This window comes from Lynx canadensis, chromosome B3 (genome assembly GCF_007474595.2).
Source record: "Lynx canadensis isolate LIC74 chromosome B3, mLynCan4.pri.v2, whole genome shotgun sequence".
NCBI classification, from domain to species: domain Eukaryota; kingdom Metazoa; phylum Chordata; class Mammalia; order Carnivora; family Felidae; genus Lynx; species Lynx canadensis.
In genome coordinates, this window is record NC_044308.2 from 121,191,937 (window position 1) to 121,212,959 (window position 21,023).

Sequence of the window (21,023 nt, forward strand, 5' to 3'; positions counted from 1 at the left end):
GGTGCTTCAGGCTTCATTCGGAAGGCCTTTCCATGTGGGATTTACAGAATGTGGTTCCAAATGAAGCATGATCCTAAGAAGGCATGGGCCCCGGCATCCGGAACGTGTCGCCCTCACCTGCCACTCAAAGCAGGTTCCTCTCAAGAGAAGTCACCAGCAACTTCCCTTGGAGGGCTATTTTTTAATAGCCCAAATCAACACGGCCAGCAAGTTTGTGGAGTGAGAAGGGGAGGGGGAGGGGAGAGACTCCTCAGAACCCAACTTTTCTTTCTGAGCCACTGCAGGCTCCACCCCGGCCCCTCCTCCTCCCCCAACGTTCACATTCCTCCTCTGGTTGTTGGCAGTGACCAAGATTGTCTCCTACCTGCTGGTGGCCGAGCCGGACAAGCTCTATGCCATGCCTCCCCCTGGCATGCCGGAGGGCGACATCAAGGCCCTGACCACTCTCTGTGACCTGGCAGACAGGGAGCTCGTGGTCATCATTGGCTGGGCCAAGCACATCCCAGGTGAGTCCTGTAGGACCGGGCAGGGGTGGTATAGCCAGGGACTCTCAGCCACTGTCCCCACCACCGTGGCTCTGATGCATGGGAGCCCCGGGACCCAGGAGCCGTGTTTTCTTCTGGGCTCCTTTTCTCTTCGTGGGATTGGAGGTAAGCAGGTGTTGGGAGGTCCAGTAACATTCCTGAACTGCTGGGGGCTCTTCAGAATCAGTGATCACTCTCGAGGGTTGCTGATTGCTTCTTACAATAGGTGAGATTCAAAGAGTAAGTTCTCTGAGTCCTTCAAGGCCAAAGGGTTTTCTTGTGGACCTTATTGGAAATGTGCTGGGAAAATGCAGCAGAGAATTTGAGTCTCTTGCTTCCTTTAGCGGCTGGTGGACTGGAGTGGTTAAGAACATGGGCTGGGGAGTCAAAGTCTGGGATTCAAAGGATTCAACATCTGGGTCTGCGGCTCACTAGCTGTGTCACCCTGGGCAGGTCACCCGGCCCCTCTGTGAACAGAGAATAATAGCAGTACCTCCTTCGTGGGCTTTGCCGTGAGGATGAAATGCAAGGATGAGTGTGATGTGTGGTCCATGTTCACGTTCACTGCCAGCTCACTATTGCCACTTGCCTGATCTTACGGGAGGCCCATCTCTTAATAGGTGGCGTGGAAGGTGCATGTAATAAATACGTTTCAGGTGATAATGGACTCCGGATACGGCTGTTCGCTGCGTGTGGCCCACACCCTTCCTTCAGCATCCTCCGTCTGGACAGACAGTGGAAGCTGGTTTTTAATTTTATTTTTGTAGACGCCGATACCCACGTGTTTTGCATTACACACGTGTTGGGGAGCTTTCGAAAGCCTGTGCAGTTTGTGCCTCGTAAGGTTTCTACAGCTTGTCTCATAGTGTGGTGGGGACATCCTGTTTTCCTCTGGCAGTCATCCACCACGGACTCGGATTCTTACTAGCGATGTGACACGGGGCAGTTTATCTTCCTGTCTGTAGGTCCTCTTTGTGTGTGTCGCGGGCTCTGAAAAATGAATGTAGCACGCACGGTGGTGTAGCAAAGGTGTCTGAGACTTTAGATGCCAAGGCCCGCAGTTGACTGGGGGGAGTCAGAATGTTTGTATAGAAGACACGCATGTGTGCACAACCTAGATGAAGGAGTCTTCCTGCGGACGAGGGCTCGGGAGCTGATGCTGGTATCACTTAGCTGGCAGGAAGCGTAGCATTCCTTGCGCAGATGGCCCCTGGCGTTCCGACTCGGGGAGGGCCTCACCGGGGATCTGAGCTGGACGCCCTTACTAAGGAGCTCAGCCTCTTGGGATTACACACTCAGTAATTTTGAATCTGGCCTGTGCTGATTTAGCACAGACGTGGGGTCAGGCCACTGCGTAAGACACCTCAGCCCGGATTGCTCCACTGACCCGGGGCCGAATCCGGTACAGCTCCCCCTGCCCCTCACATCCTGCCCTCCCCGCCATCACACGCTCCTCTTCCATCGCATCCCAGCGATGGCTCAGGGGTGGCGCCTGGCGGTCCCCCAGGTCACCGCTTCCTTCTCCTGCCACCTCTAAGGGGAGGCGTAGAACCAGGAGGCGCTGTCTCCCTTGCATCCGTTCCTCTCTCCTGTCTCCCCTCCCTCCAGCGCCATCTCCCATCTGTGCCCGACCACGAGGGAGGTGGGCCGAGCAGAGTGGCTGTTAGGGGCCCAGACTTTGGATCCAGACAGACCCGAGCCCTGATCCAAGTTCTGTCCTTACTGGCCTTGTGAAGAGATCTCATTTTTCTGAGCTTCAGTGTCCTTGCCTGTGAATTAGGAATCGTAATAGATGGTACAGGGCCATCAGCCCAGCCCCCGCACACAGTGGGTGCTTGATAAGTGGCAGGGACCGTGACTGTGTCATTGTCTTTGCTAATAGTATTAAAAGCTTCCTTTCACATCTTCCTTTTCCCTTGTCCAGAGCTGGATTCTTTTTGATTAAAAAATAAAATAAACACAGGGGCTCATTTGTCTGTCTGAAACACTAATTTGCCTATTTTGCATAAATTTGCATGCTGAATTATTTGGGCCTGACCTTCTAGTGTTTAAGGTAAAATTAATTAATAGCGTCTCCTGCCACTGCATGTAAACCTCATATTAGGGGCGATGACATATCAAGTGCCTGATATGTTTAAACTAATCGACTTAATCCCATCTCAGATTAGACAGAAAACTCCCCTGAAGACCTGCTCACTGGCCTTTAGAGAGAGAGAGAGAGAGAGAGAGAGCCAGAAAGAGACCAGTTTTCTTAGCAGGGTAGATGCAAGCCAGGGTCCCACCCTGGGACTGACGTCAGCTCCTGTCCATCCTGGTTCCTGGACAGCAGAAGGTTCCTTAAGACCGCTCAGGTTAGCACTCTGAAGCAGAGCCCAGCCCACTTTCCTTAAGCACGGGAGACCACGTCTCATGACTCAGTACGAGCTAACCTCTCAGTATCTGTCCATAGCCTGGCATACAGAGGGCACCTCATACTTGCCTTTGCATGCATTTATTGAGTAAGGTCTCTTGCTAGGAGTTGTGGCTGATACAAAGAAGTAGATTAATTTCTGCCCCAAGGATCTCATTTATAAATAAGGTGGATAATTTTGTTTTTAGTAAAATACTCCTTTTTAAATTTTTTTTAATGTTTGTGAGTGTGTGTGTGTGTGTGTGTGTGAGAGAGAGAGAGAGAGAGAGAGGGAGCACGAGTGGGGGGTGGGCAGAGATAGAGAGGGAGACACAGAATTTGAAACAGGCTCCAGGCTCTGAGCTGTCAGCACAGAGCCCGACGCGGGGCTCGAACTCGGAACAGTGAGATCATGACCTGAGCTGAAGTTGGACGCTTCACTGACAGAGCCACCAGGCGCCCCAATACTTTTTCCTTAAAAAGAATTTTTTTTAACGTTTATTTATTTTTGAGAGAGAGAGACAGAGACAGAATATGAGCAGGGCAGGGAGGGGCAGAGAGAGGGGGAGACACAGAACCGGAAGCAGGCTCCAGGCTCTGAGCTGTCAGCACAGAGCCCGACATGGGGCTTGAACTCACAAACCGTGAGATCATGACCTGAGCCGAAGTCGGACTCTTCAGCGGCTGAGCCACCCAGGTGCCCCCAACAAAATACTTGCTCATGAGAAATTCTAAACGTACAAAAATAGACCAGACCTCCATGAGGAACCTCCATGACACTTGCTTCAATATTACCACCCCACTGCCTGTTTCCCTTTACCTCTACCCTGTTTCCCATCTCCTGCACACTTAGGAGGCAGCAAGGAGAACCACGGGACAGAGGGATGCCATGGGTTGCGGGGGCAGAGGGCAGACGCTGAGCTAGGCCTTCAGGACTGATGGGCAGTGGCCATGGAGGAAAAGCCCAGAAGGGCAGCAGGGCGCCACGAACACAAGTTTTCAGGCTGCAGGCCAGAAGCTAACATATGTACACAGGCGCTGAGCGACCCGCTTGGCCAGTAGGAAGGATCGTTTGAGCACAAAACTCATTTCTCAGCAGGCCCCCCTCCCCCCACCCCCGGCTTTCACTCACATGTTTGAACACACAGGACACTTTCACACGGGTGAGCTCCCTAGGGAGCTCGGGCTGATTGCGGCTCACTCAGAATAGCAGCCATTCCTTTGTTTCAGTCCGTCTGCAGTGGCCTTACCCCGCACACATGCAGGCTTTTACCTGGAGTTGAACTTTCCAAGTCCTGGGTTGCCCAGAGGATAAGCCCGAGTCTTTAGAGCACCCACCCCTCGTTCCCCGGGAGCGACAGGTTCGAGCAAGGGGCAGCAGCATTTAAGAGGCAGTGGGTATCGCTTGATGAATTGTCCTGTCACCCCAGGTGGCCTGGAGGCTCCGCCAGCCAGGGGAGCCCTCCCAGGCCAGGGTGACACGTGCACACCTCTGCGGGGGGGACCCCCCAGAGGCCTCCTCACGGAGGGCTCCTCAGCGGCCCTGCTCCCAGGTAGCCACCGTCTGGCTCTCGCTGGGGAGAGAAGAATGCCAGCGGCCGATGAAATATGGGCTGCCGAGTGACAGCAGCTGTGTCTGGAGTGGCCTCAGATCCTATAATTACATCTCCCTTTATTACCTCTGCTAATGGCCCTCCAGGTCGACAGAAACGATAATAAATTAACAGATTATGAACTCCACTTGCCACAAATTATGTGCTCTTTTTTTTTTTTTTCCCTTAAATTCTAGGAGCTCATGCTGTCAAACCACTGGGGGATGGGGGCTTGGGAAGATCCTGACTGTTATCAGATCAGTTGGTGCAGATAAAGCAACTTTGTGGGGGTGGGCAGCAGGGCCCCAGGAGGGGAGGCGGGCAGGGACAGCCAGCTGGGGCAGGGCAGGACCTCCAGCAGGCAGTGCTCTCGCCCAGGGGCCTGGGCCACACCAGCCTCTCCCGGAAGCCACCCTGTCCTAGAATTGCTAATTGCTCGATGGAGGAGGAGACCCAGCCCAGCACAGAAAAGCAGATGTGGAGGGTGCTTGGCCGAAGGACAGGGAGGAGTGCTTCAGCCCTTGGTCTGGGTTTAAATAAAAGAAAGAGTATGTGCTTTTACCAAAGATGACGGGCAGGGACAGAGGGCTGGAAATTAGGAGTTCCAAATCCCTCATCTTTCTTAAACATCCTTCTGGGAATTTCCTGTGCACGTACAGCCACTCTGTGTGTACGTGTGTGTGTGTATGTTCTCTCCCCACCATGAGACCATTTAGAACAACTGCTCTACGTCTTGCTTTTTTTCATTGAATTCTATAACATGGTAGCACTTCCCTTGTGCTAGGCAGTGTACCGAGTACTCCACACGTTAGCTCATTCAATCCACACAGTCCCGTTAGGGAAGTGTTATTATTATTCCCGTTTTACAGATGAGGAAACTGAGGCACACAGAAGTGGACATACCCAGCGTCACAGCCAGTGGTCAGCAGAGCTAGGATTCTAGGGTCTGATCGTGGCATCTGTGTCCTTAATAGTTAAGTCCTCCTTATATTCATGGGTGTCTTTCCACACCCACAAAAATAGTTCTACCTCATTCTTTCTGGTGGCTTCTAACGTGCCATTCGTTTAGCTAATAATTATGTTTATATAGTAATTACACGAATCACATTAGTTACATTTAGGTTGTTTCCTGCTTGAGGCCATTATAGACTGATGGAACAAAACACCCTTTCACATTTATCTGTGTGTATTTGTGCATCCTTTTCTTTCTGGGAGAAATTCCTAGCAGTGGAATTTCCAGGTTGAAGGAAGCATGCCTTTTGTTTTATGCTGGATTTAGTTTTATTTTGGGACATCTTAAATATGGACAGGTTCAAAGACCAAAACTAGGTAGAAATGTGCACACAGAGCCTTCCCCTCCAGCCCTGTCGCTCCCCTCCTTCCTCCTAGAGCTGTTTTTATATTTCGTTCTTCCTTCTAGTGTGTCTTTTTTTGAAGTACTAGAAAGTATTTGAACTTTTTAAAATATTAGGACATACCACATATTTCCCCCCCTACCTTGCACAAAGAGAAGCAGCCTCTGTATACCATTCAGCACTTTGGAGAGTACATTTGGATTTTCAAAGCCCCTTCCAGCTCCTTTCGGAGCCACTCAAGGAGGAGAGAGGTCAGGGGCTGAGGGCCAAGTCCACTGCAGAGAGGTCCGCACACAGGCCTAGGTCTATCCTCAGATGGTGGCCCAAACTCTCAAAGGCGCTGTCCCCTTTCTCCCACCACCTGCTCCCCTCCTCCCAGAGGGCAGGCCTGTGTCTCTGGCTTCTGCACGATGGGAAAAGGTGCCAAAATTCAAACTCGTGGCTGAAGGACTGAGAGGGTCTCAGCGAGTTCTTTGGGCCCATTTTCTTGTCACCTAGGAGTCAGGGTCCAATGGCATTTCTTGTGCTCTGTGCTGGGAATATGCACTGCTCATCTCCCTTGTCCCAGCCGGCGCTTGGCAGTGGGGGTGGGGAGAGGGACAGCAGCTCATTCCCGCACCCTGGGGTGTGCTCGCCAGTGGGGCCCTCGCCACCCTCTTTAGAGCCCCTCCTACCCTGCAGGGTTCAGCCCCAAGTCTCCTTCTGCAAAGCCTTCGGCACGTTCTTGTTTGGGCCAAGTTCTCAGAGCCCTCCACCCCCCTTGTTCTTCTCACTGCCCCAATTTCAGGGTCACGGCAGAGCTCGGTGCTCGGGGCATGCCTTTCCCTCCTGACCGCGAGCGCTTGCACTCAGGGACCCCTTCTGGTTGAAGCTCACCGTTCTGCCCACAGGGCCTGGCATTTAGCAGGTGCCCAGTGAGGAGGTGCTGGATGAAGGAAGAGACCAAAGATGCTGTTAACCTGCCTCTGGTGATGGTACCTTCGTGATGGGCGTCACAGGGGTCCCTTCTCTTTCGTTTCCAGAAGTCTCGCTCTTACCTCACCTCCCTTTTTGCAATTGTCTGTTAATTTTGCCCCGTCCACCTCCTACATCTTCCCTCCCGGTCTGTCTGCTTCCAGTGCAGCCCCCACGTCCCTGCGTGCACACACCCTCATGAGCTGGCTGATTGGGATCTGTTAATTAATGTCGCCCAAGCCCTCTCCCGCTCAGAGGCCCGATAAGGGAAATTGGATGTCCGTTCTATCTGCCTTTTATTACCTCCCGGCTCTCCCTGCCACCACAGGCTGCCACACACCCCCTCTCACGCTGGGATCCAGACAGCACGCATACACCTGACCCCTCTCCCCAAGGAGGTATGTCAATCCAGGCCTGCCCCGTCCATCAGTGTCATCGCTCAGCTCTTTTGATGGGTGCCAGCAGCCAGGTGGTGAGCCAGGAGTGCCCCCTAAGGTTGAACATTCGCGCACTGGTTGGAAAATGGAGAGGGACCGTGGGTTTTAGACTCGGGGGACCGCAGGTGAGGGGTGGGACAGACTCCACGGAAACCCAGAGCGATGGGCCTGTCGAGAAGCTCAGGACCACCCCGGGCCTCCAGCTGTGCCCAGAAGGAAGAAGAGAGTCATGCCAGTAGTGTGCTAATAACAACAAAAACAGTAACGACAGCCACGGGCATCACCCCTCGGTCAGGCTCGCCGGGTACCGCCGGTGTAGGGAACAGAGGGAGCCTGTCTGAAAGCCACCTCTTCACCCTCGAAGCCCCCGCAGCAGCACCGCACCCACACGGGGTGAGGGCCAGGGCGCCAATGCAGCGGAGACCCACATGGGCAAACTCAGACCCGGCCGCCCGGGATGCATGGTACATACAGATGGCTGTGTGGGTACTCTTCCTTCTTTCCGTCAGTCTGGCGGCGTCCGTCTGGGAGCCAATCTTGGAATTTCTGGCCGAAGTTACCACCTTGTGTTTAGTGACCGAGAAGTTTGAAAATACTTCTTCCCTCCCTCCCTTCTCCTTCCTCCTCCTCCTCCTCCTCCCGCTCCTTCTTCTCTACCCTCCTCTCAGATCAAAATGTTAATTGTTCCGGGATGCCTGGCTCCGTTGGTTAAGCATCTGCTTCTTGGTTTTGGCTCAGGTCATCATCTCACAGTTTGTGAGTTAGAGCCCCGCGATGGGCAAGAGTTTAAAAAAAAAAAAAAAGATGTTCATTGTTCCATGCCTGAGTTAAGTACATGTATAAAGCAATTCCAGACACTTCTCATTTTGCACATGAAGACTTTTCATCTCATTGTTAATAGCAATAGTACGAGCTCAGTGAACGTGTTGTATGTCCCATAATCATTGTCTTATTCAGACCTCGTGGAGAGTCTGAACCAGGTGTTAACAGTTATACCCATTTCACAGAAGGGGATGCTGAGGTTTGGGGCAGTTACAACTTTCACACGGTCAGCCTGCAGCTAGGAAATGGGGAGTCAGGGTTCAGGCCCAGGCAATCTCCTGAGCACATTGGACAAGACCATGTCATAATTCAGGAGCCATCCCCATCCCGACCTCCTTTTGCGCTGGGGTCAGCCTCCTTACTAGCAGGGAGGGGGAAACTCCCATGATTCTAAGCTCTCGGAATGCAGGACGGCTAGGGTCATCGTTAGGTGGAGAGTGATGGCCAGGACGGCAGGGGTCTGACCCCTGGAGGAGAGGCTGCTCTGTGAGAAAGTGCCCCCTGACCCTGGGGGCTCTTGAGCTCTTAGCAGCCCGGGCTGTGGTCACTAGGGGGTCACTGGCTGGGAACAGCTGATTCCTCTCTCCCGGTTGGGCCCCTGGGTCGGCACACACAGCTGAGACTCTGCAACGTTAAAACGCCAAAATGTCCCCTGGTTGAGCAGAGAGAGGGATCTGGAAAGTCCCCAGAGGGAAGGGGACCCAGTACTGCCGCCTTTTGATCCTATTATGAATTTAAAAACCCCTTCAATTACAAACACATTTAATTAACCAAAAAAAAAAAACCTCTCCAGACATTTGAAAATAGCACAGAACTAACAACAAGAGTGATAATAACAATTGTCAACATTGACCGAGCTCTCATTACATAAGTCTTTTCCGTGAATTCCCCGTCTGACTCACTGGCCAAGGGAAGGACGAGGAGTTCACAGGTACGGAGAGAGGGGCAGGATCGGGGCCCGGGACCACCTCCTCCAGCCAGCCCTCCTGACTGCTGCTGCCCTCCTTGCCCCCTCTTCCCGCAGGCTTCTCGAACCTCTCTCTCGGGGACCAGATGAGCCTGCTGCAGAGCGCCTGGATGGAGATCCTCATCCTGGGCATCGTGTACCGCTCGCTGCCCTACGAGGACAAGCTGGTGTATGCTGAGGACTACATCATGGACGAGGAACACTCCCGCCTCGCGGGGCTGCTGGAGCTCTACCGGGCCATCCTGCAGCTGGTGCGCAGGTACAAGAAGCTCAAGGTGGAGAAGGAGGAGTTTGTGACACTCAAGGCCCTGGCTCTGGCCAACTCAGGTAAGGGCGGGCACGGGCCCCACGGTGGGACCTTGGGCCCCGGGGGGCACAGCCCCGGAGCTCGTGAGCGGGGCCACCGTGAGAGGCAGGGTGGCGTGAAGATGCCCGAGGTTCTTGTCACCAACGGTTGTGCAAGGGGTTGGCCTGGAGCTAAAAGAAAAGGGCGGTGACCAAGGCCCGCAATAGGTGCTTCCTGAGCCCTTGATTTGCAGGGCATTCTACGAACTGAGCCTCTGCTATCTAGCCCAGCACACCGGTTAAGGACAGAGGCTCTGCAGTCGCTGAGAGTCAAATCCTGCTTCTGCTACTTGGGCAAGTCGCTTCCTTCTGTGCCTCCTATTCTTTATCAGTAAAAGGGGAACAATGCAGAGTCCCTCCCCCACCAGACAGTGGAGGAGGTTTATTTGTACATCATTATGTTACACTCACAACACGCTGGGCTTACAGTAAGCGTTGAACCTGCTAAATAAATTAGCTGTGAACTTACTTAATTCTTAACAACCCTGTGAGCAAGGGGCTCATGATTTTTACCCCATTTTATAGACGGGGGAACTGAGGCTTGGAGAAAATTGCCCAGGGCCACACTGTCAAAGGGTGTCAGAGCTAGGACTCAAACCAAGGCCCTCTCGTTGCAAAATCAACCCCCAGCTTGTAGCCACTCCTTGAATCTGCCAGTCAGATCGCTCAGGCACGAGAGAGAAAACCTTCCCAGCTGAGTGGTCTGGTCTGTCGTTAAGAAGGAGGGCTTCGGGGCGCCTGGGTGGCGCAGTCGGTTAAGCGTCCGACTTCAGCCAGGTCACGATCTCGCGGTCCGTGAGTTCGAGCCCCGCGTCGGGCTCTGGGCTGATGGCTCAGAGCCTGGAGCCTGTTTCCGATTCTGTGTCTCCCTCTCTCTCTGCCCCTCCCCCGTTCATGCTCTGTCTCTCTCTGTCCCAAAAATAAATAAACGTTGGAAAAAAAAAATTAAAAAAAAAAAAAAAAAAAAAAAGAAGGAGGGCTTCACGTCCCACTCTTGATTTTGGCTCGGGTCAATGATCTCAGGGTCGTGAGATCGAGCCCCGTGTCGGGCTCCGCACTGGGCAGGGGGCCTGCTTGGGATTCTCTCTCTCCCTCTCCTTCTACCCCTCCTCAGCTTGTGCACACTCGCTCGCTCTCAAAAATAAAAAATAAATAAAAGTAAAATAAAACTCTTTAAAAAGGAGGCTTCGCCTCCCTTCCTTCAGCCCCTTGCAGCTCCTGGCTGGAATCTCTGGGGACAGGGGCTGGGCGCTCGTGATGCAGGTGAGCGAGCTGGACTGTCATCTGTGTCCACACTTGGGGAGCACCCACCGTATGCGGGGTACTGTGCCAGGCAGGGGGTGGAGAATGCAGGAGAAAATCAGGCTCCCTGTCCTAAAGAGAGACTGTCAGGCAGGCACACACGGTTCCCCAGGGCAGTGTGTGTGCCTTGCTCAAGTCTGGTCACATGGACCCAAGTTTAAATTTTAGCTCTGACACTTAGTAGCAGTGTGGCCTGGGCAGGTTGGCAACCTTCCTTAGCCCTGTCCTTGTGTGTACAATGGGGACATTCCAGTACCTTCTCCAAGCACTTTGGTCTTGAATGACCGACTGAAGATACAGCACTTAGACCAGTGCCTGGCCTAGAGCAAATGTTCAATAAATATTAATTATTATCATTATTATTAATATTAGAGGAAACAGAGTGTTATCCGCACAGGGAAGAGGGACAGCTGGTTCCCAGGCGGAGACAGTACAAACAGGGTAAGCGACCGGTTTGCAGGGATACGGTTCAGCTTTTAGTAAGTTCCGTGTCCCAGGAAACCTCAGTCCCTGGCGAACCGAGACCGTGGTCCCCCTAACAAATGTTTTCAAAGAGAATGCAGTGGTGCTGCCGCTGCCCTGCTCAGCCCCCCTTTACTGGGCTCGTGCTCCCCTGCCCCAGCTGTTGAGTTGTGCTGCTGATAGCTCACAGCTGCCCCCTCGGCCAAGATCTGCCCTCACCCGCCGTGCCCGGAGAGTCAGGCACCTTGGCACCATCAACTAATGGCGACCCACACAGGGGAACAAAAGGGTGGACTCTTGGCAGGGCGAGATCAGAGCCCTAGTGAATCAGGCCAAAGCGGAGGCCACGTCCTCACCTTGCTTGTTCCCACCCTCACCCTGTCCTGCCTCCCTCCCTCCCTTTCTCCTGAGAGCACACCCTCCAGAAAATCTGTGCACCCAGACCCTGGCCTTGGGCTCTGCTCTTGGGGATCCTGATCTAGTGTAGAGAGGGAAGCATTTCCTTTAGTGCAACTCCCTTTTATTAATAAACAAATGCAAGAGAATGATTAAGCTTTTACATGCTTCTATACGTAACCTATACATCTTTTAAAAATTTGTTTTTAATATTTATTTGGAGAGAGAGAAGTAGGCAAGTGGGGGCGGGGACGGGCAGAGAGAGAGAATCCCAAGCAGGCTCCGTGCTGGCCTCGCAGAGTCTGACTCAGGGCTCAATCCCGTGAACCGTGAGCTCATGACCTCAGCAGAAAACAAGAGTCGGACGCTTAACCGGCTAAGCCACCCAGGCGCCCAGACCGTTTACGTATTAAGATTCCAAAATGGTAGTGTGTTCTTTGTTAGAGAATGCCGGGGCTGTTGGGTTTTTTAAAAGTAGTTTTCAATTTCCAGAACGACTGAGCAGGTGGCACTACGGTGTAGGCACCCATCCCACCCTCATCCCCCACCCCCGCACGGGTTCCTCTGTCGTTCACATCTTGTACTGGTGTGGCAATTTGTTACAATTAATGAGCCACTATTGATACATTATTATTAACAAAAGTCCCTGGTTGCCATCCAGGTTTTACTCTTTGTGTTGTGTGGGTCTATAGATTTGACAAATGGGCAGTGACAGCCCCTGCCCCCCGCCCCCCGCCGGTCCCTACTGTACACAGTGGCCCCACCCCTCGTGAGCCTGTGCCACCTACTGAGAGGGAAGCACCTCAGCCAGCCGTTGCAGGGGGCTGGGGGTCTGTGTGGGCGGAGGGGACTCGGTGAACGCAGAGGACACAGTGTGGGGACAGCGAGGCCCGCAAGGCTGCCGGGCCTTGGAGGGCACGTCTTTGCTTTTAGACTCTCCTGACACTTCATCCCTGACCTCGAGCTCGGGCTGGCCCATGCGGGGAGGAGGAGGGTGAAGAGGTGGGGTGCCGCTGTCACGTCTATGCCACCCCTCAATGTCAGGCTGTGACGGCATTCAGATGGCTCCGTAGCTCGGCTCTCGTCCTGATCTCACAGGCACGTGCGTGCACACACACAGTCTCAGAGACATACACATGCGTGTGAAGACAGGCATGCATGCAAATACACCTACACGTGCACACACATACATGCACACACACATGCATACACTCATGCACACATACGTGTGCGTGCAAATACAGATGCATACACATGCACACACATGCACACATACATATATGGACACACATGCACACACAGACATACACACAGGCTTAGGTACACATACATGCACATACAGTTACACACACACGAACACACATGCATGCATACAGACACATGCACTCATACACATGTTCACAAATACGACACACACGCGTGCACACACATGCAGATGTGCACACGCAGGCACACACATAAGCACACATGCGCACACAGCACCTGGGGACTGACAGTGGTTTAGTGACACGAGCCCATCAGGAGATTCAGCTGGATCAAGCTTCGCCTGAGTACGCACTGTCATGTCATGGGGGACAAAGTTCCAGGAACCTGCGCTTCTGGCCTGGTGGCACCTCCCAGGCCATCCTGTGGCTTACGTGCCGGTCCAAGCAGTTCAGAACAGAGAAGGAGGAGTTTGTGATGCTCACAGCCCTGGCTGCATAGTCGAGCAGTCAGCTGTGGGCAGGAAATGGGGGAAAGCCTAGGCCTGCTATGAGTAAGGCCAGAAAAGTAGGTTGGGGTCAGACCAGAGGCTCTAGGGCTAGGCAGGGGGTAGGAAGGGATTGGGGTGCAACAGGGTCGGTCCAGGGAGCCACGAAAGGTTGTACAACAAGGTAGGAAAATCCCCCAAACAGTGTGTTAGCTGGAGGAGAGACAGGTGCCAGGAGGTGGCTGGAGTGGTCCTGGTGGTGGCCCACGGTGCCACTGCTCAGGCTGAGGGCATGGGATGGGACCACTCACGTGGGGCTCGGGGGCTGGCTCCAGGCAGAAGAGTGACGCACATCAGAGACAGGCCGGGGCCCCCAAACCACAGCCCCTCGGGAGCCTGCCGGCCATCTTTCACCCCAAGTCCCATCTCCAAGGCTCCTTGACAGCAGAAAAAATTCATAGCCATTGATTTTGTAATTAACAGTTTATCAATGCCATCGATACAGACTCACTGATGGATTGCAGAGAAATTAATCTTGCAATGTTATTTTATTTCATTTTTGGTCGAAGGCAGCTGCCAATTTTGGCCTCCTTGGGGAGGGTGGGGGGATGGGGAGAGGAAGCTGGCGGGAGGGAGGCAGGGAGTCTGGATGGCCACGTCCCAGCCTTACAGGGACCAGCGCATCTCGAGTGCACATTCTGGAAACAGCTGAGAGTGTAGGAATGGAGCCACGCTCCATTTCCAAGTGGAGAAGGAGTCCTCGCTGCTCCAACAAGGTGGAGGGTATGGGGCCAGTAACGCCCCAGCGCACTAAAGGCACTTGCCCCCCGGCTGAGTCCTCACCGTGATGACGGTATTACGTTCATTAGGTGGTTTCTAAGTGCCTGGTAATGTGCTATCTCTTTTAACCCTCACCACGACCCTATGAGGTAGGAGGTATTTGCTCCATTTTACAGATGAAGAAACAGTCTCAGAGAGCCTAACTTGGCCCAAATAACACAGCATCTAGGACTTGAGACTCTCGCCTTCCTCATTCTGCTTTTCTCCCAAGAGAAGGCAGGACCCTGGAGGCATGGGCTGAGTGTGGATCCAGGAGGTCAGAAGGAGTCACTGGGGTCAGCCAGTTGGAACAGCTGCCCTTGGCAGTCTGGTACCTAAACTAACCCAGCACGCGCACGAATCGCCCTGCTCTCTTGAGGAACTCTGGGGCCTCGCCCCGCCTTCCTGGCAGCCTCCCCAGAGCCTTCGGCTCACTTGACCCAGATGCACCCTTACTTCCCGCCTCTGGCAGGCATCAGACACTGCGGTTCAGTGTGGTGGCTTTAAGGAGTGTCTGAAGAAGGCTAGGTGTTTTCCCCGAGGCTGGGGAATGAGTTCCAGTACGTTGCCTTTGCTTCAGCCCCGACCCCGCTGTAACCCAGCTGTCAGCACCTGCCCTGCTGGGATTTAGGTAACTTGTGTTTGGACCCCCAGTGCCTGCCTGAATCCAAAGCCCTCCTCAGGATTTTTGGAGAGCTCCCCACGGCACCCTCCGTCACTGTGCCCCATGCGTCCGGCCAGGCCATCTCGGTCCCCCAGCACAGGGCACCTCCACGCAGAGCCCAGCCCCTTTCTCTGTGTGTGGATTCCGTACCCGGCATTCTGTCAGGTTAGTGATGTCCTTGAAGATGAGCTGGTGATGATGCCCCCGGCTGGGCATTTCCTTCGGGACAAGAACTGTTTTCAGCCCTTGACCTGTATTTAACTCATTCAACCTCTTGAGGTAGGTATGGCTGTTACGTCATTTAACGAATGAGAAAAACAGGGCACAGAGAAGTTAAATGACTTGCCTAAAGTCACACAGCTTGGCAAGTGACGGACGCAGGATTCCAACCCACCAGGCTGGCTCCAGAATCCTCCTGGCACCTCCAGGGCAGTGACGGGTCGGCTCACATTCAAGTCCTTCAGGGTCTCCGCCGCCACCTCCTGGTGGTTTCTCGAGAGATGACCTTCCTAGATACAGATCGCTCCCGGGGTCCAAGCCTCCGCTGTGTCATTGGCCTCCGTGACCTCGGGCTGGCCGCTTATGCTCTGTGAGCCTCAAGTCTCCTTCTTTGTAGAGTGAGGATTTGGAAGGCCACCCCGCAGAGGCCCAGGGGCCCCAGGGTGGAGCCCATCCCCCGGGGCGTCCGGCCACACCCGCTGACGCGAGCCCTGTGCCCACAGATTCCATGTACATCGAGGATCTGGAGGCAGTGCAGAAGCTCCAGGACCTGCTGCACGAGGCTCTGCAGGACTACGAGCTGAGCCAGCGCCACGAGGAGCCGCGGAGGACGGGCAAGCTGCTGCTGACGCTGCCCCTGCTGCGGCAGACGGCTGCCAAGGCCGTGCAGCACTTCTACAGCATCAAACTGCAGGGCAAGGTGCCCATGCACAAACTCTTCCTGGAGATGCTGGAGGCCAAGGTCTGATGGCCCGGCACATGGACCGACTCCCACCCGCGGACAGACCGACCGACCCGACGCGGAGACCTCCACAGCCACCAGCCTCGACCTTCAAGCCCTGTATCATGGCCACGAGCAGTCCCCGAGGAAGGGGCTTCTCGCCTCCCGGCTGCGTGCAGAGTCCTGGGTGCAGCGGGGCCGGGGAACAGGGATGGGAGGGCAGGGCGTGGGCTCACCTGTGACTGGCTTTTCCTCTGGTATGTTTTTCCTTCTCCACGGGCAGTGCTGACGCCCGGGCCCAGGGCTGACTCCCTTGAGACTAGAGACCGTGGAGGAAGCCCCGTCTTTCCCACCAAACCACCAAGAGACAGCAGCGTATTTCCTACCCCCCCACCCCCCCTCCCCACCTCGTGGACTGGGCGGCCGGTGCTCAGTGCCTAGGAGTCCCCCGGCCCAGGCTAGGTGCCACCTGGAAGTTTTCCCTCCCCAGACGGCAGGTGCTTTCTTCCAGAGGCTCCGCCTACTCTGAGGTTCTCTGGGGCCCCTCAGGAGGCTGCGTACCTTCCCCGGTCCAGACCCAGACGGCTCCCACCCTCCGTCCTTCCTCTCAGTTTGGCACACTCCGCTCCCGTTAGGGACTCGCCGTGGAGGGAGCAGCTGGCAGAGCTCGTGCGTTTTCCCGGGCACACGCCCTTGGGTGCTCCCACCTGCCTGTCCCCGCTGTGCTGGGGCCCACCTGCCCTCCTCCCCTCCTGTCCCGGGAAATCCCTGCTACTTCCTGCCCCTACCTCAGAGCTCACTCAGTGGGTTCAGCCAGCCAAGGTGACTTCCGGGTCCACAGCTGGGAACCGCACTGGCTCAGAAAAGAGCAGGGTCCAGGCGATACTCCCCAGAGCTCCTGCTTCTTGCCTGCTTCTCACCTCCCGCCCTTTCAGCCTTCAGGGCAGATCTGGAGCAGGTGGGCCTGTGGCAAGGCAGGGAGTGTAGGGACCTGGCCCCATCTGAGGGCACCCTGGGCACTGATTTCAGGCTGGCGGTCCTGGGAGGATTGGGGCAAGATGGGGGAGGCTCGAACCAATCTTTGCCGAACACAGAAAGGCCTAGAAGTAAGCAGGCAGGGGATCCCCAAAGACAGGGAGCTCAGGGGAGGTTGCCAGCCTGCTACGTCCTGGCTTCTGGGGACGTGGACACCAGGACTCCCCGTTCCCTGCATTCCAAAGGGTTGGGCGAATCAGTGCCACAGGAGGGGTGCTCCTGTCACCCTGGACTAAGGTGCGACGTAGGTCCCTGGGGACACTGAGAAGGCCCAGCTCTCTGGCGGGAGCCCCCGGTCTTCCTGGCTGCTGTGTAGGAGCCCCCGGTTTTCCTGGCTGCTGTGTAGACTGACCAACCACCCTGGTTGGCCCTGAACATTCCTGGTGTTAGCACTGAAGGCCGTGTCCTGGGAAACCCTTCAGTCCCAGGCAGATGGGGACGGTCTGTCTTCTGATTTCTGTGGGTGGCCTCAAAAGTCGGTTGTAACCCGCTCAGGGCAGCCCTGAGCACCTCGTGTGGTTGCACACGGGTTAGCGGGTGGCTGCTCAGACGATCCCCCAGGGATGGAGTGGGGGGGGGAGGGTTCAGTGTGATGGGAAAAGCCCCTCCTACGCAGCTGCCTTGTGAAGCAGGGTTCGGGGCAGCCCTACCGGGGACACTTGTGGGGAACGCACACGTGCACAGGCAGGCGGGGCGGCTCACCCATCACTGGGACACCCGGGGGGGGGGGGCGGGTGCTCGCTCCCAAGCCCCGCAGCTCTCCGCGTAAGGCGGCTGCGGCTGATGTCATCTTGCCACCTTCTCCACCCCAGACGCTCCTGAATTTCTGTGCTGGGACCTGCTGAGGTCACCCCAGGCAGGAGGGCTGGCCGAGACCCAGCAGCTGCAGAGTGGCTGTCTGATGTCCTCATGTAGAAAATACCACGGGTTCCAGGAGGCTTCATGGCCCAGTGACTTGCGCTCCTCTCCTGTTAGCCGGTGGGAAATCCAAGGCCAAAGCCAGGGGACAGTCAGCATTGTAATGATCATCCGAGATGCTTCATCCCTAGGTCTCTGGGAAGTCCCAATCTGGGTGGACACACCCACACCTCAGCATCAAGGGACCCGGGCAAAGACCCAAGTCTGACAACCACACCCTAAGGTCCGAACCCGAGGGACCTCACGGTGAGAGAAGTTGGGGTCTGCTCCGTGGGTGCCTCCCCTAGCCTTTCATCGTGCTGTGTGCTTGAGGAGGTGGGGCTGAGGGTGGCATCTCGTCACCCGGGTGTCCCTTCCTGCTCAAGCACGAGGACCTGAGCTGTCCGCCACGGCAGGGGGCTGCGCCCCAGCTGGGGTTTGCAGCCCATCCTTTTTAGGGGGAAGGATCTCAGCTAACGGTACAACTGGTTTGGGGTGGGTGGGTGTTGGGATGGATCTGGTGCCCCTGCAAGGGTCCTGCCTCTAGAGCCTCTCTCTAGCAGCGAGGGGAGCTGGTGATCCCAGGGGCTCTGTGTCGGCGAGGTGTGCACTACTCTCACACTTGAGCTCCAGTGGCGACAGGAAGTGGTCCGACGGGAACTCATCCGGTGGGAAAGGCCCTGGTGTGTACCAACGGGCATTCAGAGAAAAAGTCTAGGCCAGCTTCTTAGCTGGAGGCCTTGCCAGCTTTGGGGCCTCCGTGGGAGGCGGGGGGAGGGGGCCCTGACTTGGTGGGGGATGGTGAAGTGAGGAGAGTTTAGGATGCCCCGTACCCCAGACGGGGTACTTGATGGAACTCAAGTTTGCCCCCAAATCTGCTGTTCCTGGAAAATCTGTAAAGAGGAAATCACCCTTCCCACTTGTATTCTCATGATACAGGTCATTGAAATGAACCAAGAAATAAAATGTGAAAATCCAACCACGGAGAAGGTGGTATTGGCTGGGTTTTGTTTGGTCCCCGTGTCCTGACCCTTTTAAAGCTTCTAGACTGTTTTTTGTCACGATGTGAACCTTGGTAGTGGCACCCAGGTTTTGCACACGGGAAACTTGGATTGTTTCCCAGGCCACAATTGAAGAAACCAAGTAGGAGGATCTCGAGACCAGACGGGGCATTGGTTGGGAGGCCAGGCAGGGCTTTAGGACCCAGAATCTGCACCCGCCTCTGTGTCAGGGGCCACCCTTCCCTCCTCCAGACTCTCCGCTCCTCCAGACTCTCCCCTCCCCCTGTGCAGATGGGAGAAGTCAAGGGTGGGGGGGAGCAGTGACAAACTGGTGACAAGAAGACAGAGGGGCCCATGCCCGCGGAACAGCACCAAAGAAAAGCACTATGTGGAAAGAATGTTTTATTTTCGAATAATGATTAAAAGGCTGGAATGGCTTCTTAAGATGTATATATTTTTTAAAATGGTAGTCCCTCATGGCATTGTCCACCTGTACGCATTTCCGCCTCTGTACGTGTTCTCCCCCAAGCCCCCACCCACCCCATGTAAATCAAATGCGCTAGGATTCTTCCGTCCTGGTCCCATGTATCTGGAATCTAATAAATAAGGAACAGCCCATTGGAGAGTTTCTTCACGTTACCTTTCCGGGCTTGCTGTCCCCCGGACAGCATTGCCCTCAGGCCGATGGCCGATGGCCAAGCCTGGCTGTCGGGAGCACCAGCCCAGCCTCAGAGTTTTCTGGGCGTTCAAGTAGTCATTTTAGCATGTTCAGCAGCAAAACTTCAGGAGGGCCACTTGAGAAGTAGGATACAGCTCTGAGAAGCCCCCTGCTACTTTTTGACATTAATGTGAAGCACTCTAATCTTCACCGATGCCAGAGAAATGGAACATCACATGTATGGGAACCAAAAATCGTTCACTGCCTTAGGATCCTGAAATGCAGGCGCATAGTGCTGACCGCACAGAGGGCCCATGTGTCATCCACACTCGGGACCAGTGAGAAGCAGATGGGATGGCCGGAAAAAAAGAACACCTTATCAGGATGCCTTTCATTGCAAGTAAAAGCCCGGTTTATATCAGCTTAATGGATTGTCTTGGATTTATGTGAGGTCTAGAAGTGGGGCAAGCATCAGGTAGGGTTTGATCCGGAGGTTCACAAAGTCAGTAGGGCCATGGCTCTGCTCCTCTTAGTTCTGCCCTCTGCTGTCTGCTTTGTCCTCAACCTCTTGCATAGTAGCAAGAAGGCTGCCAGCTTTTTATCTTCACATTGTAAGGAGAGAAGAAGCATCTCTTCTTACAACCATAGAAAATAGCTTTGTTCTAGACCTCAGTGGCTTTTTGCTTATCCCTAAAGGGACCACTGTGACCATCAGGGGGGACTAGTCCCATGTAACTGTCCAGCTGCTATAAAGGGTTGGCTTGGAAGACTGGACTACAACCAATCAACCATGGCGCCCACAGAATTCATGTACATGGACAGCCCAGGCTCTGGTCAACTTTCACTGAGCTATTTATAAGTTTTCCTGAAGCTCTTGGAAGATCACATTCACAGTCTTTGAACTCCATACTTAGCAAGCCTTCTGCACGAAACGTATTAAGGGGATGTTTTGTGGGAATGAAACTACCCAGTTTGTAGATTATTTTTAGGTAATTTCCCAATTTACCCTCATTACCTCTGGCACGTGTATACGTGCGTGTGCACACACACACACACACAGCTGCCACCTTAATAATCAGGAAAGAGAATCAACCATAACATCAGGTAACGTAATCGAAACAGAAAGACTTACTGGACATCTGTATTTTAGGATTTTCTGTACTAGTTTGTGCAGGTAATTGTGATCAGACTAGCTAATAGCTCATTTTCAAAAAGACTTAAACCTCATTGATAGCTGTCTGTCTCTTCATCCACTCTCCGAATATTCTCCCCTTTTTGTTACCAAAAAAGTGAAAGGGGGAAACACAACTAAAGGTCATTCACTCACTCAGTCGTTCAACAAAGATCTAATGAGGGTCTGGCCTGTGCCAGGCACTGTTCTAGGCACACAGTCTAGTGGGAGGAAGAGAGGGAATGAGCACAATAAATCAAATTACATAGGTAAGTTCTAGGAGGGGAAAAGCAGGGTATGGGGGATCAGGGATGGGGAGGTAGGATATAATTTTAAAAGGAATGGTCAGAGAAGCCTCCGAGAGAATGTTACATTTATTGAAAGTGAGGGCCAATGTGGGTGTCTGGAGAAAAAGCTCTCCGAGCAGCAGGACCAGCATGTGCAAAGGCCCTGAGGTAGCAGTGTGTCAGGTGTGTTCAGTGAACATCAAGGAAACAAGTGTGGCTGAAGTGGAGCGAGTGGGGCAAGTCATGTAGGGACGTGAGGCCATGGGAAGTGAGGCTTTCGCTCTAAGTGGAAGACTTTGAATAAAGGGACACACGA

At 54.2% G+C, this 21,023-nt stretch overlaps 1 protein-coding gene across 1 annotated transcript in view; it reads left to right on the forward strand.

Annotated features, from left to right (window-relative positions):
* ESRRB (estrogen related receptor beta) overlaps positions 1–17,391 on the forward strand; it is a 173,384-nt gene extending 155,993 nt beyond the window's left edge. The window contains exons 5-7 of the mRNA XM_030319636.1: positions 345–506; positions 9,098–9,367; positions 15,441–17,391. Of these exons, the coding sequence (XP_030175496.1) occupies positions 345–506; positions 9,098–9,367; positions 15,441–15,685 (677 nt within the window). The 3' untranslated portion in view covers positions 15,686–17,391. The remainder of the gene's footprint in view (positions 1–344; positions 507–9,097; positions 9,368–15,440) is intronic.
* Positions 17,392–21,023: the final 3,632 nt, after the last annotated feature.